The sequence below is a fragment of the Equus przewalskii genome, chromosome 22 (assembly GCF_037783145.1).
Source record: "Equus przewalskii isolate Varuska chromosome 22, EquPr2, whole genome shotgun sequence".
Taxonomy (NCBI): domain Eukaryota; kingdom Metazoa; phylum Chordata; class Mammalia; order Perissodactyla; family Equidae; genus Equus; species Equus przewalskii.
The window spans coordinates 5,023,233-5,041,635 of NC_091852.1; the positions used below are offsets into that span (position 1 = coordinate 5,023,233).

Genomic DNA, 18,403 nt, shown 5'->3' on the forward strand with positions numbered 1-18,403 from the left:
CAGAAGCAATCAGCCAGAAAACGGCCAGGATCTGCAGTACATTTAAATTAACAGCAATTTATCTGGAGCAAAAAAGAAAACTGCTGAGTCGAAAGGAAGCGAAGGGAACGGAAGAAAGATGCAGCTGCTATCTAAAAAAGCAAATTTTATCACATTTGTCGTTTGAAGAGTTCAAGTAGGAAACTGCCAACGGGGACGTCCATGTGCATGGTGCCACTTTGGAGATGGCATGGTGGCCAGGGTGCCAGTAGAGGGGCTTACCTCACTGGAAAGCAAAGCAAAGGCTGCCTGAGCATTCTGGAAAATGTTTATAGGTAAAATCAAAGAATAAACTCTGGTGTTCTCATCACATTAAGTGCCTAGAAAACAGCGGATGCAAAAAGCTTTCCATTGCAAAGTTAGATTTGTGCTCGGTGCAATTCTGCTTTATACCAGCCCCTTGGCTTAAACATCGACTGTCTCAATTTGACATTGGTGGAACACTTAAAATCTGTTGGTTGTTGCACCAACTACCCCTTGCTGTTGTGCCTTTTCTATTTTATAGGTGATTCACTCAACCCACATGGCTGCTGTGACACGTCCAGGGTCACCCAGGAATGGAGTGAGAGAGCCGAAATCTAAACTCAGAACCTCTGGATCCTCAGTCCATCTTTCACAGTGGTGTAGCAGAAACTTCCCAATATCTAAGTTTAGGTCCTGGTGCTTCCTTCTCTGTGCTCATTCCAGAAGTGGCTTAACCATCCTTCGGACACCCCTTTTCCTTCCCAAGGATGTGCTTTGTCCACACACCATCCTTTCTCCTAAGATCGCCTTCCACCAAGCGAGCTTCCCTCATAGAAACACTGACCATTCTTGAGGGTTCAGTGCAGAAGCCGTCTCCATCTCCTGAGAGTATTTAGCTCACTGGCCTCTTGACTTCAACTTCATTCTCTTCCCTTCAGGCCCATGGCCTGCCTTTGTACCTTGGTAACACCTGTTTTCTGTTTACTTGTCTGAATCCCAGCGTGTAAGCCACAGGAGGGCCGAGAGAGAATGTCTGTACCTCTTCTATGCCAGCACTGCCTTGCACAATACTAAGGACTAAATGCACTTTAAATTTCAGAATAATAATGTCTAAACTTGGAGTTTTAGTGGAGAACTCAACAACAGAACCAAAATGGAGGGGAGGGGAGGATACAGCACAATGTAGGATCTATATTTCTCACTGGGTTTAGCTGGGTTAATAAAATCACTTCAAAGCTTCCTGTACGAAATCACAGATTTGCTCAGAAGTATGTTGAAAGTTACGGAGTCAGACACGTGGACACGCGGTGGTGCCTCCTGAAGCATATTAAGCTCCTGGGGAAAAGGTGCTAGACTTAGTTTATTCTAATTCTCACAGTGATCAAAATTACAGAGGGCATTGAGCGGGACAAAGGAAACTGTTGTCCATTTGTTAACTGGAGATAAAAAACAAACAAAAATGAGTAGCTGAGGATGGTCAGTGAGACTCGTAAAGCTCTGGTTTGACTTTACAAAATGACGTTTAGTTATGAACTGAAAATTAAAGCTGGAAACACAAAGTTCTTGGCAAAGCTCGAACGTGTAAGGAAAGCCAAAGCTATTGCACAATTAAAATTCAGTGATTTTAAGGAGGATGTGATCTGATCAGCAGGACCTGAGGATAAGTGTCCAAGGGCTCACCCACCACCACGTCAGGGACTTCCCACAGGATGGGTAGCACATCCAAACACTGATGACATTGCCTCTTTCTGCAGAATCACCTAAAAATGCTATAAGTGGAGTAGAAAAAATTAAAAAAAGATGGAGTTCGTGGTTTGAGGAGGATTAAGATACTCAAAAGGCTTTTACTACAAATACAGTGAGACACGCGAATCAATGTGTTGAACAACCTGCAGGTTGAAGAACTGTGGGTGCGTCTAGCCTTCTGGCTTACTTCAATAAGGACATTTGCAAAATCTATAGGGTAGCTCCTGGTAACGTGAAATGACATCTTCTTAACGACATTGTTTCACAATTCTCAGACCAGGGAGGCTCACCAGCGACTCCAACATTCAGTACACATAGCAGGGCATTGTAAATTCATTATAGAATAGCATGTACTTGCTGCTGCCAATAAATTTGTCTTTGCCAAAATATTCTAGCCAGTGGTCCTTCTTAGTACATGAAGCCAGAGTACTGGAACCTACACTGTCCAAATAGGAGACAAATGACACAAAACCTACTACCCAGTTAACCTATAATGACATAAAACCTGCAAGAACCTCAAATACACAATCTAAGTTCTTGGCTCTACTCAATTGCGGCTAAAACTATGGCCCACAGATCAAAATGGATCTGGTAATAAATTTACAGAAAAGTAAATAATGCATAAAAAAGCAGCGAAAACGAGTGGACATGGGTCAGCCAGCACCTGTCTGATAATAACAAGGGTGGTGGTAGTGGTGATGGTGAAGATAAAAGATGGAGGGAGGAAGAGCAGGAGGAGGAAAAACTCTTGCTGTTGATGCAGTTGGCAGGCTTCAAGCACAAAAAAGAGTGACTACAATTATTGGAGATTGAAAACAGAGCTAACAAGGCATCAGAGCAGGACTACAAGTCCAGGGACAAGTTTAAGCTGATCCTAGAAGGAAGAGAGGAGGTAAAAGAAAAATTTGTCACGGAGCCCCACTTTTTCATTAGGCCCTCCAAGCAATCTTACTTGCTCAGGATGCAATGACCAGGGGGCTTCAGCGCGCAGTATCTCCGCCTATTATTGCAAAGCCCCAGAAGTCAGAGCCACTAATGGCTCCAATTAAGCAGAGAGGAAAGTCAAACAAATTACCTTCACTTGAATGGAGGTACCTTATAAATCTCATCTCCATTTAAATTAGCTAAGTGCACAAGATGATGAAAGCTCAGCCAAGGACCAAGTATTCCAGAGTGCAAACAAAGAAAGGTGGCCTTGATGATCCTCGTGAACTGACCACAATGAACATGAATTACTCAAATCTGCTGAGAACAGGATCAAACACAAGGCCTTTGTTTTGTCTGGCAACATCCTGGAAGGTAAACTGCCCTCCTATGATCTGGTGCCGACAAAGTGAAACTGCCACAGTTCTGAGGACTTAACTCTGGCTTTTCCAGGAGTCCAGTTCATGTCACTTCCCAGCCCTGTGATTGTTCCCTCTCCTGTGTGTTGCTAACACATCCAGAGCCGCCTCCTCACTGCCCAGCCCCTACAAGCAACGACTGCAGCCCGCTGCCCAGGGTCCTGCTCCCAGACCAAAGTGGGGCCGCAGATCCTCTTCCAGCTGCTGCAGGCACACACGGGAAGCTGCCAGTCTTCAAAGATACTTCTCTTGTCTCAGCCTTTTATCCAGAGAAGATGTGCCCAAACTCAGAGACAGGTGAAGATTAGGAGGCAGGAAGGCGGGCCTTCCCCAAACTGTCCTTTTTCTCTGCTGCCTTCTCCCCAGGACAACCATTAACAGAAAGACTTCCACCATCTCAGAAGTTACCTTGCTAGAACAAGAATTAAAAAGTGCTTCTCTTCCACAGCACCTGAGATGTAATGGGGAATGCTGGGTTGGAATGGTGGTTCATCTTGCCCTTAGTCTGTCCCCCTGGGACATTACTTGACACTCCTCTGTAAATTGTAAAAGTCCCAGATTGGACCCCACAGAAGCATATCCAACTAAAACCCTGCTGAGCATCCCCCCTGCTAGCAAAGTTTATAAGGCCATGTCCCAGAACTGCTCATCAGTCTGAAAGAGTACCAGCCTATTCACACCACCAAGAACATGATCTATGCTCCAAAAGTGTTTTCACATCAGGTGGAATCCTAAGGATTCTGGTGCCACAGCCAATAGCTATGCTTGTTCTTTACTAGTAGGAGGTGACCCATTTTGAAAAACCATTTCAGTAAAAGGGAGAGCTTACTATAGTCTCAGTAGGAAACTTGAAAAGTGCAAAGTCAATCCCAGCTCACAGCCTTATATGCATTCAGACCGAGGAAGCCAATAGAACCCCCAACTTCACTTTAACTAAACCCACAGTTCTAGAAGCTTCTGCTGTTAGCGACATTTTTATTTGCTCAAAGAGCTCATTTTGGAAAAAGTCCATGCTGCTATGCCATCCCGCCTCACTATCCTTATACCATTTCAGCAGCATCTTACAGCAGCTGGACATGTGCCAGCCCCAGCAGTTTCACACGGCAACACCCCTTTCTGAAAGATGGAAGATTCTCTCTCCTCCTTGATTCCTTCATGTTGGAACTCAGCAAGTCCCCTCATAATTCTTTGCTTCAGGTACAATTTATATGTGAAGAAAACTTTGGAGCTTAAAGAGCATGCATTTTTACACACACATACCAGATTTTACAGTTTATTTATTTTCCTCTTTAAATAAAGTATGCATGGCAGATATGGTACATCAACTAGAACAGCTTGGTTAAGAATTAGAGCAACCATGCCAAGAATCAACCAGAACCAAGACACTGGGAAAACAATGCATTCTAGAATTTTTTAGATGGAAATGTAATGTATCCAAACATCTGATATTATTTTAAGGAATGCTGTCCAAAACTTACCAGGAAGTTCTTTGCTAAGTCAAAGTGATTAATAGGGAAAGGCTGTTTACCTTGTAACTCTACACGCATTCTTAGTTTAAAACAGAAATCACATCTATGTAAGCACAAGAGGCATTCAAAGATGTGATGGACAAATGCATCGCTTTATGAGAACGCAGTAAAAATCTTAAATGTCACATAGATGAAAGGACAGAGTAAAGTTACATATGCATGCCAGGAATGACTGGATTATAAATTAGTTTTTCCTTCATTCTTCATTATTATGGCCATTTATCATTCATCGTTTAACTACATAAGATCCTAGAACTTGACTTACAGCTACCATTGGAGTTAGAATTTTAATAAGTACAGTCACACCACATATTTATCTTCTTTGGCGATTGTGTGCTAAAGAACTCATTTCCATGGTGATGCCCAGAAGAAAACCAGCTGGCTGGCTGGTGAGACGGCAAGAAGCAGCCTGAAATCAGAGAAATCTGAGTCTGGATCCTGCCCCTGCCCCTCCTGAGCTGTTAAACCCTGGCCAGGTCAGGGGACCTCTCTGAACCTCAGTAACCCAACTCTAGAACAGAGATGAAACAAATCTAACTTATTGTGATGGCTAGAATTAATGAGAGCCAAATACTGTCCATGCCATACACAGGTTCCTCAACTCAGGGCAGTTGCTAGCAATATGACTATTAACATTAGACAAAGCACCAAGCCATGGAAATACCAAACTATCCCATTGATTTAAAAAAATACAACTGAAATGATCCCTCTCATTGAAGACAGTTCTATGTCTCACCAAACATACGATTTACAAAAAAAATATTCAGGATGATAAACTCCTAGCCCACAGGTTAAACGTCACCTTGGTCCACCTTCATTGAGTCCATTTAGGACTGCTGTAGATGGGCAACATGACTTCAAACCAATTAGTGACCATATTCTTAAAGCTCATAAGTTTGGAATATTCCTCCACAAACGTTGGCCTCGTCCAGGCTGCGTAGCCAAGTATCTTTCCCTTTTGTCTCCCAATTTTTCATCTTCCTATTTTGTTTTTCTGGGCTGCCCAAATGTCTTTCTTTTGGATCTCTCTCTCTCTCTCTCCAATTTCTTTCTCTTTCTCCCTTTCTCTCCTTCTCCCTCTCTCTCTCATCTGTTTCACTTGCTTTGCATGTGTGGGTCCTAGCCTCATTTCCAACACTCTCTATTTCCTCCTGTGCACTGGGAAGAACTGAGGTATATGCTGATATAACTATTCTTATTTATCTAGTGGAAGTTTGTTCTAGATTTGAATATGACATGGGTTCCTCTTTAAAAACCTAATTTAAGTTGTATTTATTTATTGAAAGTTAACCCTCCCCTCATCTGTGTTGCTATGTTGTCGTTGTTTCTAGTCTGCCATAACAGAACTGGGGGCAAAGAACATTACAGCTAAGTGCCAATCTGAAGTGAAGATATATCATTTCTGAAAATATTATTCAATAATGTAAGCAAGAGAAATATGACAATTTATAAAAATCTGGTTTCCATACACCTTTTCACGTATGTCTGAATCATATTTCACACACTTCTTTTGGGACAAGGGCTATCATTTGCTTATTGTGAAGTGAAAAGGAGGTCAGTGCTTCCATTTTACAGATGAGAACAGAAAGGTAGATGGGGGCCAAGTGGTCATATTTTGTTTGAGTTAATTACATGTTTCATTCATTAATCACACAGCAATAAACCTCCTCCCATTATGATAACAGGACACTAACACGCCTTTTAAAATTATCGTATGTAATTCGGCTTAGCACTGTAAGACAAAAAGTTCTCGAGCTTCCTTTCCAAAGCAAGAACCTCTCTTACCCACCAAGAAATAAATGCTTTGAGAACCAAGGGGACTTGAACGTACATGAACCCTTGCCGCACCAATCACTAGGGGATTGCTTGACACTCCTGTGCTACTCCCTAGAATAATCATGCCTTGGTGCTTCCAAGATTTCCATTCACCATCAGGAGCAGTGAACTTCTGCCCACCATCAGGTCAGCAGCCACTGCAAATGATGACTTTCAACTCCACTTGAAATCATTAGCCTAATAGACTCCTTGTCCTGAGATATAAAGTAAAAAGTCACAGAAAGGAACTTTGCTCAAAAACTCCATCTTCACACTCCCGGACAAGTGTGGACCTCTCAGTTAGAAGCCCTGGGGATGCTGGAGGAGGGCTACGCTGGACCACAGCTGTCAGATCCAAAGGGTGGCCACGGGCCCTCTCACACCATTGTCAATGGTGTGAGTCTTTTGATGCCAAAATGGTGGCCACTGGCTAGGGATGTCATTGAGTCTGAAGGCTGGCCAGTGCCAGGGATTTCAACCCATGGTATGCAAAATGTTTGAGAAGCACTCCATGGCTTCAGTTCCTATTCTAGGACCACAAAGAAAAAGTTGCAAAAGAATTTTGCCTTCATCCACAGTTATAGGAATCTACAGTTCCACAACTAAGGAATACACATAGATGATAAATATGAAACCACACCTTGATTTTCAGCTTGCAATTGTCCTAGACACCTGGACCAGCCGCCCGAAGGCCAGGGGACAGCCTCCAGTCACACGTCCTCCAGATCTAGAGCTGCTACAGAGGCGATGCACGTTTCTCCCTATCTAGCATCTTCCAGCAGCAGTTAAATGAACCAAACCCTAACTAAATTTAACTGGCTAATTGCACCTAAATTACAGTCACAAAGCCCCTTCAGAAGATTCAGTCAATTTCTTGAGGGAGAAAGTAAATGTTTTACTATATAATTATAAACTTAATTAACATAAAATAAATTAATTAGGGACTTGCACTGGTAATGAACACCATGGTTTAGCTGTTTATTGCTTTATTTTCCAGTGGAAGCTAAACCTTGGGAAGAGGGCTAACTCATTCTGTAAGCCTGATTTCATCTCTCCTCTCCCACCCCAACAGAACTGTGAGATTTCTGGTTGATACTCAGTAGCATGGTATCTAAAATTATACAGAATTCAAATGGAGACAGTTTATGTGTAATCTCTAGGAAAAAAAAAATCCCCATCCTGAACCACAGTAGCTCTAATAGTTCCTAGCTGGCAGTTCACTAAAATAACAGATGATTATCCAAAGCAATAGTTACTCTGTCCCAGAGTATAATGACAAAAACTCACCTAGAGCCGAAATAACCATCTGCCACAGATTGTTCCACATGGTTTGTTTGCTTGTTTGTTGTTTAATTCTGAGAAAGAATTCAAAAATGATATTGGCAAAGAAGGATGATTTCACAAAAATGACCCAGTTTCCAACCTGTGTTGCCTCAATTATTGTCCTAAATTCTTTTTATCTGACTGCAGAGAGGAGGAGGCAGGGAAAAGAGCCTCTGAGGATGATCTTGATGGCAGAGAGTAGGTTTTTGGTAAATGAAAAAAGTCTTGTTCTAGTTTTCAAAAGTGTCCATAATTTCTAGGAACTCCAAACTCCATTTCTTGTACTGTTTTCCCCCTTAATTGCTGTGAAGATGAAGAATTGCTGCTGTGAGAAAGTCTGAGCCGTTGAGAGCCAGGTAGAAGGAAGAGCGGTCGAGAGTATGGGTTCGGAAGCTAGAATGTGCAATGACTGAGGGACCTGGACAAGCTGTCTCAGTGTTCTCATCTGTGAAATGGAGCTAACGAGAGTACTTAATCTAGGGCTACTGTGCAGATTTTAAAAAGCTAATACATATAAAGTGCTTAGAAGAGTGGCGCATAATACATACCAAATGCTATCTATTTCTATCACCTGAGGACCCCAGCTCTCAGCTTTTGTCCCTCTGAAATAATGTTTCATGGTCAAAAAGACTTGCAAACATTTAATGAGACAAGTCTAACTTGTGGGCTACCCTGGTCAACACACAGACCAAATGGAGAAGACATTTAGGCTGAGACCGTGAATAAAAAGAATCCTCTTGTTTCAGATAAGAAATGATCTGTGTCATCATGAAGTCTGAGAATTTTAGCGAAGGAAACTTAGAGACCATCTAGCCCATGCAGCCCAGCCCGTCTCGCCCTCTCATCTGGGAAACGAGGACCATAAGTTTCTGGAAGCTCGAGGAAGTTGCTCAAGGGCACAGGGCCAGCAAAGGGCAACTCGGGGCCCCTGGTGCGTGCCGGCTGCAGACTCGGAACTGGAATGCAAGGTCAAAGTGGTGCAGGCGCCTCCCCTGACAGGCGGAAGCCAGACAGAAACGGGATCCGTTGTTTTTGACATGGTCTGGGAATTCTGAATGCATTTCTGCTACATCACCCACATGTTTTACTTTATTTTATTTTATTTTTACCTAAACATTAAATTGATTTTCACATTGGGGGGCAGTGGAGCCCAGGCGCTATGTTGAGTTATCATGGAATCACCACGACTGCTCACGCTGGGGCTGGCAAAATTTTCAATGAAGGGCTGAACAGTAAATATCTTCAGCTCTGCGGGCCATACACTTTCTGTCACAACTACTCACTCTGCCACTGTGGCAGGAAAGCAGCCGTGCAACACGCAAAGGAAGGAGCTGGCTCTGTTCCAGTAAAACTTTATTTATAAAAACAGATGGCAGGTTGCATTTGGCCCATTGGCTGCGGTTTGCTGACCTTTGATTAATGCAACCACCTCCCTGAGATTGCCTTTGCCTTATTTCCTTTACCTTTTCCCAGCTCCAGCTTCTTCTTTAGATGAACGTTCATACTGTTTCAATAATCTTACCAAGATATGATCAATATACAGTAGGATCTAATTTATTGTACACTAGAAAGAAAAGCCAGGGTGAATTTATGAAAAGCTCTAAATTATAAAATATGTTTAAAGAAATGTAGTTTTATTACTTTCATATACATATAGGAATTGAAATTAAGCCAGTAAAACATTTTTAGCATGTTTTGGCAGGTAGGGGGTAATTCAACCTCACCCAAAAGAAAAGAAGAACTTAAAATTATGTAATTCATCAACTGTTTTCATGAGATTTCTTCTAACGGGCTTAGAAAGTTTGTTCCTTGAGACGGTGAAATATGATTCCTACCACCCCATCTTGTTTCCACTATTAATGGGGTGGCAATTCTTTTGTTCATAGAAGGTGCCCAAGTACTCCACCAAACCAATTCCTCACGCAATTAATTATCTGAATCATCAAGAGTTTTTCAACTTGCAGAGAAGCTAAATAAATTGTAATCCTATGACATCAGAGATTAATACCATCTTTGAAAAAGCTTTACTGCTCTCTCTCTAAGGGCCTCTATCCGACCTTTGGCAAACATTGTGAGCTGGCTACTCAAAATCCACTCATAATCCCTTTTTCCTTTGCTTCCTTTACCTTTGAGGGAGAAAAGCCAATATACTTGATTTCCCAGTATCCCTTGAAGCTAAGAGTGGGCATGTGACGTAATTCCGGCCCTTGAGATATAGCCAGAAGTCCAGGGGGTGGAGGGGTCCTCTCTTCTTGAACTGAAAGGCGAAACTCATCAGAAGAAAGCCTTATTGCCCTTCCTTCTTACTACTTGGAATGTAGATTTGACAGCTGGAGGAAACACAGCCACTGTGAGACCATAAGGTCACGAACATGAGGAAGAGGCTTGCTTGCTAAGGACAGCAGAACAGAAAGGTGGAAAGAGCCAGTGTCCGTGACGGCATCACTGGGCCACTACAACAGCCTTGGATCCAGGAATCCTTGCCAAGTGAAACAGATAAACTGCTATCTGTTTCAGTGGTTGTTTGTTTATTGTTTCAGCCAACGCAATCTTAAGTGATACAGTTCAAGCAGGCTCTGGGCTTACTTATGTTATTCTGAGGGTGGAGGGGAGAAGGAGAGAGCAAAGGAGAGGGAAAGGGAGACAATGACTCTAAACTAAAGAGTCCCATCTACTGCCAAGGAAAAGGAATCAGCCTTCAAGTGACGCCACAGCATCTGTGTGGCACCTGGAACTCTCTGCAATGACTCATGTTATAATATAGTCATGTACTACGTAATGGGCTTTCAGCCAATGACACACTGCATATACGATGGTGGTCCCATGAGACTAGCACCATAGAGCCTAGCTGTGTAATAGGCTATACCATCTAGGTTTGTGTGAGTATGTAGGGGAGGAAGAAATTTCCCTCTACCCTTCCAGGTTCTTCTGGCTAGTCTAAGAATTAAATAGACATGACACAGATTCATAGTAGAAAAACAACCAAATTTTAATAAATGGGAGAAATGAAGGAAAACCAAGTAATTAGTCCAAATGACTAATCATCCTCAGCTAAAGACAAAAAGAAGATGTGAGAGGTGGGGAGAGTCAGAGACTTCAAAGGGAGGGAAGGCAATTCACAGGCAGGTGAAAAGGAGCAACATTTGGAAAAGAAGTGTTTGTTTGGCCACACAGAAACAGAAGAACACAGAGGGGGCCCAACAAACAGACTTTTCTAGTTTCCTCCCTCTCTGCCACCCAGTTCATGTTATGCTAAGGTGGAGCTCGTTTCCTGAGACAGGTTTTTTTATCTGAATTCTTTTAGGCAGTTAAGTGGAGTCGGGGGGGGGGGGGAGGAGGGTAACAAGAAAAACTTTCTGAGTTTTTTGTTTCTTAAAAAATAATTATCCTAAAATAATCCTCATGTCAGAGAGACACATTTTGGGGTGGGAAATATTGTTCTCCTTTAGTACACTCCATGATGTTCACGCAATGACAAAATCACATGATGATGCATTTCTCAGAATATATCCCGTTGTTAAGTGATGAATGACTATAACATGGGGCTGGGTGGAGAGCCAGGGCAGGAATGCCCTAAGAACAGCCACCTCACGACACCAGGGAGCCATGGGGGAGCAGCCAAACCTCCCCATATGCCTCAAAGTGTCACAGAAGTGACCCTGAGGGAGGGAAGGTGCACTCACATACATGAGTGAGGAGATAAAGAAATTTTGGGGGGTCTAGGTGAGGAGAGCTGAGTAGAGAAAAGATGCAGTGTGACTATGTAACTCAGCGAGTCACACCGAATCCTGGGTTAGGGAGAACCAACAGAACACCCTGGACATCTGAGGATTGGAGAGTTGAGAAGACTGTGGCTGCTTCCACCAAGACCCCTAGGAAGCAGTGCCCCAGATATGTTCCCCGCATCAGAAGTAAGACAGCACTAATGCTTGGCCTGCACCTGCGTACTTGATGGCCTCACACAGCCTTCTGCATTTCCCAAGAGCCCAGAGCGCTGTGCGCCCAGGAGGGGCACAAAGGTGGTCAAGACTGTCTCTGGGCATGAGACAAGCTGTTGGGACAAAGGAGAGACAGAATGACCTGTGTGGACCTGATGCTGGGGGCCATGGCAGGCTGGAGAATGTCACCAGTGGAGACATCCAGCGTAGAGGACAATGCGAAAGACCAAAGGCCAGGCAGATCCCAGGGGCAGGCTGCCAACCCTAAGGCCCAAACCCATCCCACCCCCTGCGGGGGAGGGCAGATCCCTGAAATTGACAGCTTTACATGAAATGACAAAATTAAGAGATCTCAAGGTAGAAAGCGAGTTCAGGGAGAGGAAAATAAAGACCACAGATGTTTCCAAATCCTGGACTAGACAGAAGTTTTAATGTTTTCCCAAACACAGATTTCACACTTCTGTCTACCATATTCCTTCACTGAGCTTTTGTCTTCTCACCAAATACAGTCAGATGGAAATAAGTCAATAAAGTTGAGATGCCTGTGTTTCAAATCAAGACACGGAGAAAAGGACTCCAACCTGCTTAATATGAGACTCAGCCTTCATCCTCGACCTCCAAAGACCCTTTATATCCAAGCATTTCCCTCCTTGGCCGACACTCACCTCTATCATGATTATAAAAGTCTGTGTGTGAAAGAGAGAAGACAAAGGAGAGTAACTAACATTTTCTAATGTGCCTGATTGCGTAAGGCACTTTGTATAAGTTAATTCATTTAAAGTGTGTTTCATCTTCATATTAGAGATGAGAAACTAAGAAGATAAGTAACTTGCCCAGTCTCCAACAGCCAATAAAACTCACCTATATCCAAGCTCAAAGAGTAGCATTGCATTGGGGTGTTTTTGCTGTGCCATTTTGTTAGCCAATCTGAATTGCCTTTTTAACCTGTTGACTCTCTCTCCCAGAGAGGAAAATAAAGAGCGGACAGCAGTGTTTGACCCATCCCATAAACAAAGGCACCAATGGCAACGGACAAGGATGCCACCATTTTGAGGTGATGCCTCATCCTCATTTCTGGACAACTTCTCTCTAATCTCCTTCCTTGTAATGTGGTATTTTTATAGATACAATGTCTTCTCTCTTTCTCTCAACATGTGGTTTGTACCTATTGCCAAATGCTGTAGGTGAAGGCTAAAACATTCTTTCATGTAGGTATTTTCAGCCCCCCAACAGATACACACGTCAACCCAGGAGATCCCCCAGCCTCCCTGCTGAACTTGTATCACTGGACATGAAAAGAAGGCAGCTTGAGCTTACGTGGAGTCAACTGGGTTGTCGGAAACCTCCCTATGTTCCACAGCAGGGCCTGGCAAGGTTTTTCTGAAAAGGGCCAGGTAGCAAAGAATCCCAGCTACACAGTCTCCTTCCAATGCCACCATCCTTAACTGCCGTTTTAGCGAGCAAGCAGCCACGGACAATGCCAAACCAAGAGATGTGGCCGTACCCCAATAAAACTTTATTTACAAAAACAAATTTGGCCCCCAGGTTTGCTGACCCCTATTCATAGTCATTTCTGTGAGCCACAACACGAAGATTAGTTGTTGTCCTCTCCTTCTGAAATAGAACGGAGGGAAATTCCTTCCCATTACAGAATCTCAACACGTATAGTATAAGCTTACATCTATGCTGCACATTAAATGTCTTCTGGGAAAAAAACATTCAAAACCATATTTCATAAAATTATCATCTGCGTTTGTGCCTGGGCAGGCAGTGGGCCTAAGGCAGCACAGTATTTGTGGGACACAGCTGGGAGGACATTCCTGGTGGCCACACTCACCATCCCCAACCTCACCATATGGAAAATCGCTGCCTCTCAATTAGTAGCACAGAAATAGTAGTACTTTCATTATGACTCACACTCTGCAATTTAGGTCATGCCTATGGCCATCAATAACATCCTCCACTTAGACTTGCCATGGCTAATTTGATTCCCCCCCAACCCCTAAACTGAAAGGGTTTTTTTTAGTTGTTTTCAATTAAGCCAATTTGTCAGACACCTCTGTTCTCAACAGGGTATTTTTGCCCTATTTCTCTTTTGTTTTGAAAATAGCAAAGTGGGAGAAATGCATGTGCAAGTGTTAGGCTCAAACCACTATAGTTTGTGCAAGGATTTACTGTAAATAGAGAAGAGGCCTCTCAGCAATATCACACAGACACACACATACACACACACCCCCGAGTTGCTTTCCTTTATTGTCTCACTCTGCATATTCTGTACACATCCTTAAGTGAAATGTCAGACCCTGATGGTGGTGATGCTGATGGTGACAACAGTTACACCTTATGAAGTGTCCACTGCATGATGGACACCGTGGGAAGCATTTCACAGGTGTCATCAAATCCTCATGATATTTGTATTCTCCCTGTTTACAGAAGAGAAAAGCAAGGCTCAGGGGAGTTATATAGTATCTATTTTACAGAGAGGATATGGAACACTGAGGTCAAAAAATAGCTCAGAGTTTCAATCTCCACCTTATTAATTTGTGACCTTGAGCAACTTTCTTAATCTTGTGTAAGGCTAGGTGATCTCATTTGTAAATGGTGATAATAACATCTTCTTTAAAACTGTGTTGGAAGACTCAAATAAGAAAACATCTATAAAGCTCCCAGTACGATGTCTTAATACATGCATTAGTCTGAACATATGAAAATGCCCATATTTAATCACTGTCTTAGCCTGGAAAAATGATAATTTCATATGGCTCAAAACAATAATTGCTCAGAAAATAATATTATTAGTAATACTGCTGTTATTATCGTTCAAAGACAATAGTAGGTGGCAAAGAAGGGATTTTAATCTGAATTTGACTGATGGCGAAGGCAGTGCTTTTTCTACTAACTTAGTGGCCTTCAAAGAAATCTAATGATAATTTTTACTGAGTGATCCCTTAATAAACTGAAACTGGCATCAGGGAGCTAGTAAATGAGAAAAACAACATTGGTATTTTTTATTTTAATAGCAGTATTTTATGAACAGGACAAAGCCCATTTCATAATCAGCTCAGTATATCCCAAACTTGTTTGAAGAGTATTAACCAAGTGTCAGTTAAAGAAAAATGTGAACTGTCTCTCTTCTTTAATGTATGAAGTGTCACAATCTACTGAAAATTGGGATCTGCCTCATTAAACAGTTATAATTAACTCTGCCCATAATATTCCACAGTGGAATAGCTGCAGTGGTTCATACTTGAAATGAGGAGGATAATTCAGCAGCATTCGATGAAAGAACAATCAGATTTTTCTCTTTCCCATTCCATGATGGGAACTGGGAGTAAAAATAACTTTCTCTTCCCAGGCTGGGGAATTGTAGGGTAAAGAGACTTCCCCTCAAACGTCTGTCTGTTCATTGACAAGCTTAAAAGAAATAAATTCCCATCTGAAATGAAACCATTTCTTGTTGTTTTACCATTTTCCCAGTGGCTATATATGTTGAAAGAGTCTAGACATTTTTCAAGCTTCAGTTGGATTTTAGACAAGGTCTTTCAAACTCAGAGATAATTCTAAAAAAGGCTTTCTTTCTAAAATATGAGAATCTAATCTCCAGGGTGTTGCCTCATAGGATTGTAAAATCCAGTCAGAAAGAGGAATTTCTCCACTTGCTTTTTTTCCAAATAAATAATGAAACATCATTCTACCGATGTATAGAGAGGAAATACCAAGGTCAAGAAAACATTTGAAAATATTTGCATGGTGTTTTGACTGGAAACCACATGCGTTCTCTGGAACTTTTCAGAGTGTCTCCCCTGATGTGTCTACAGCCAGAACTTTCTGAAGATGAGCTCTTCTCAATGACTGTTACCCCTGGGGGAACTCTGTCCCTCTGAGTCAGCATGGAACTAAGGTTTGCTTTGGAATTTTGTAGAGATAATAGTCAGTTATAGTCCTTTTTGGCTAAGTGAGACATAAGAAAATGTAAATAAATTTTAGAGAAAGACAGTTAACTATAAGAGCTAATCTAGATATTCTGGTCAAAGTCCTCAAATCATGAGAGGACCAAAGAGAACACATGTTTTGGAGGGATGGGACAGGCCCCCTTTCATCTCTCAGTCATCCTTTTGAATATTGGGTTGTGCCACCATCAAAGTCCTTTTGTACAGTGCCAAGAGGACGTGACACTCATTCCCATCAGGAGAGAAGGTAAGAAGCTCACATTTCTCTCACGTTAGGAGGTTAGAGAGTCTTCATTCTCAAAAGCTCAACTTAGCCAATAAATACTAAAGTAAACAGAATATGATTTGACACTACTAGGCAAACCCCAAGGGGGCAATGTTACATTTGAAAGGAAAGAGTTAACTAAAATATGACACCGAAATAATTGAAGAGGAAATGCATTGATTAATAAAACCACTTTTTAGCCAGTGTTCATTTTAGTAATAATAATTGCTTTATCAGTGCAGATTGGCAATCATAAGGGGGTTTCTGTCTTGATTCCCCAGATTTGACCTTGAGCTGAATGAGGATTTTAACTCTCTGAAACTCTCCTATAGACTTCCTTCAGATCCCCACCACATAGACCTACACTCCCTCCTTCAAGGTCTCATTGGCCCCACACTCAAAACCGCATCTCCCTGCATTGCATCTAAGCAAACCCGTCAGAATGGATACACGGGATGGCTTTACAAACTCCAAGAAAGACTAGCTGACATAGCAAATGTCAACAGTGACCTTGAGAGTATTGATCAAGCACTGTTTCTCTGTTACAGAGGTAGGAATATTAAGCAGTCTTCTAAATCATTAATGGATTCCTCTTATGTTCTTCTATTCAACTCTCCCATCCCCCATTCAAGCCAGGAATTGCCATCCTTACATCTTGGTGGAAAACAGCAAAACCTATCCTGTCAAAATGTTCAGGAAGGCTCAATTTTCTTTCATCCACTGCTTAGAATAGGCAGGGAAAACTTTATCTGCAATCAACTGAGAAACTGTCTTGGAAAGATATATAATTTTTGCTTCTTTTGTGGAGCTGATGGTTAAGTCTCCCTTAGAAATTTATTAAAAAGGTAATGACAAAGAAAAGACTTCAGGCACTTTATATGTAACTGAAAGTTTTCTTGACTTCATTCTTCGAGCTAAAAGTTTTCTTTTATAGAGTATTGAGATTGGCATATAGACCACTTAGATTTACAGACTGAGAGCCTGTCTATGCACTGGGGAGAGGCCCATATCAAAATGTAACTGTATTCCCTGGGAGAAATAGAATGTCACATCCACTATATCCATTGTCACCCTGGAATTTAAGCTATTTGTTAACCAACCACCTAACAAGGCCTGAGGAGAAAAGTAGCAAGTGCTGTTATGGGTAAGAAGATAGAAAAGAGATATGAAAGCTTAGGGTTAGGAAGAGCTTGATTGACAATCTCTGTGGCCAGAGGACAAGAAAGGTCACAGAGCGTGGGGTGAAGAGAGAAGGGACAAGGATGCAGGGATGTGTGCATGGAATGTACGCAGGGGCAAGAAGGTCCTCCTGGATTTAAGTTGGCCACTAGGCCACTGACTCCAGGCTGACCTGGGCAGGTCCAAGAGTTACTGTGGGCCTCAGGTTCCCCAAGGAAGCTACACCTGGCAGCCTCTGACCCCCATTCCAGGTCTAACACCCAGAGGTTCTATGATCCAAACTTGTCTTTCTTTGCCATCTCTAAGCTAAACCCTGAGTGTCCGCATTTTCAGTTGGTGGATGTGTAGATAGCTGCCTCTGAGGGCCAGGTCAGCAAAGCATTCTGTCTCCTCACTCTGTAAGGCCAATGCTCCGGATGTTCAGCTTGGGGCTATCCAGATCTGGCACAGATACAAGTAATTCAGTTCACCTCCCCAAGACTTCTGGCTGCCCCCCAACAGCTCAGCAGTTTCACAATCTGCTTGAGTTGAAGCGGGTCATTTCCTCAGGCCACACCTGAGACCAGGCAGCAGAGGCTCTCTGTGTCCCTAGGAGCTCCCCTGCTTCTTCTCTCCACTTCTTGTCACAGGATGAGAGGTGATACCTCAGCTCCTGTCATGGCAGAACCTAACTTTTCTTCAGCTTGCTTCCATTTTGGCCTTTCGGCCCTGCCGCTCCTCTGAAATGCCCCCTCACGGCCACCACAAAAGCCTTATCGACAATTTCTCAATGGCCTTTTCTCCAGTTTCTTCCAGCTGACCAAGCTGAGGCCTTTGGCAGTGGCGAGCACAGCCTACTTCTAAATTCCTCTACTCTCTTGATTTCCCTAAGACCAGATTCAGGTCCCTCTATCCTCAACATGGCCATTTCTCCAGCTCCTCCTCCACGGTTTTGGTTGTCTCCAAGGCTCTTTGTGCCTCGTTCTCTGCAACTTGCCTGGAGCTGGGTGGCAGCTTCCTAACTGATGTCTCTTACCGGTGTTCTTGCTTCCTGTTACTCACTGCTCAGAAACAGACATGGGCTCTGGGGAGGGGTTGCACACAGCTCATGGAGGCTCACAAAGCTGACAAAGGCCCTGTTACCTAATGTCCTCTCTAGGCTCCCTACAGGAACAAGCCTGTCCCGGGCCACCCCCATCTGCCTCTCCCTCTCTGTTGTCTGCCCTTGGTCAGTCCACCTGAACATTACCTGACACTTCTCTGTCCTCAGATACCTTCTGTCTCAGATACATGAAACGCTGTTCCCACAAATACCCCACCCTGCCCTCATCCC

The 18,403-nt window shown here is 42.9% G+C and overlaps 1 protein-coding gene across 43 annotated transcripts in view; it reads right to left on the reverse strand.

The window, feature by feature from the left end:
• The window catches only part of NTRK2 (neurotrophic receptor tyrosine kinase 2), a 345,658-nt gene that overhangs the window by 215,453 nt on the left and 111,802 nt on the right, over nucleotides 1–18,403 (reverse strand). For 7 of the 43 annotated variants that reach the window (XM_070590407.1, XM_070590411.1, XM_070590410.1 and 4 more), the window contains one exon: nucleotides 7,724–7,791. The exons of 34 other annotated variants lie outside the window; for them this stretch is intronic. In XM_070590407.1, the coding sequence (XP_070446508.1) occupies nucleotides 7,724–7,791 (68 nt within the window). Of the gene's footprint in view, nucleotides 1–7,723; nucleotides 7,792–13,931; nucleotides 14,121–18,403 lie in introns of those variants that run through there. 2 more of the 43 variants (XM_070590418.1, XM_070590419.1) reach the window with 1 other exon arrangement.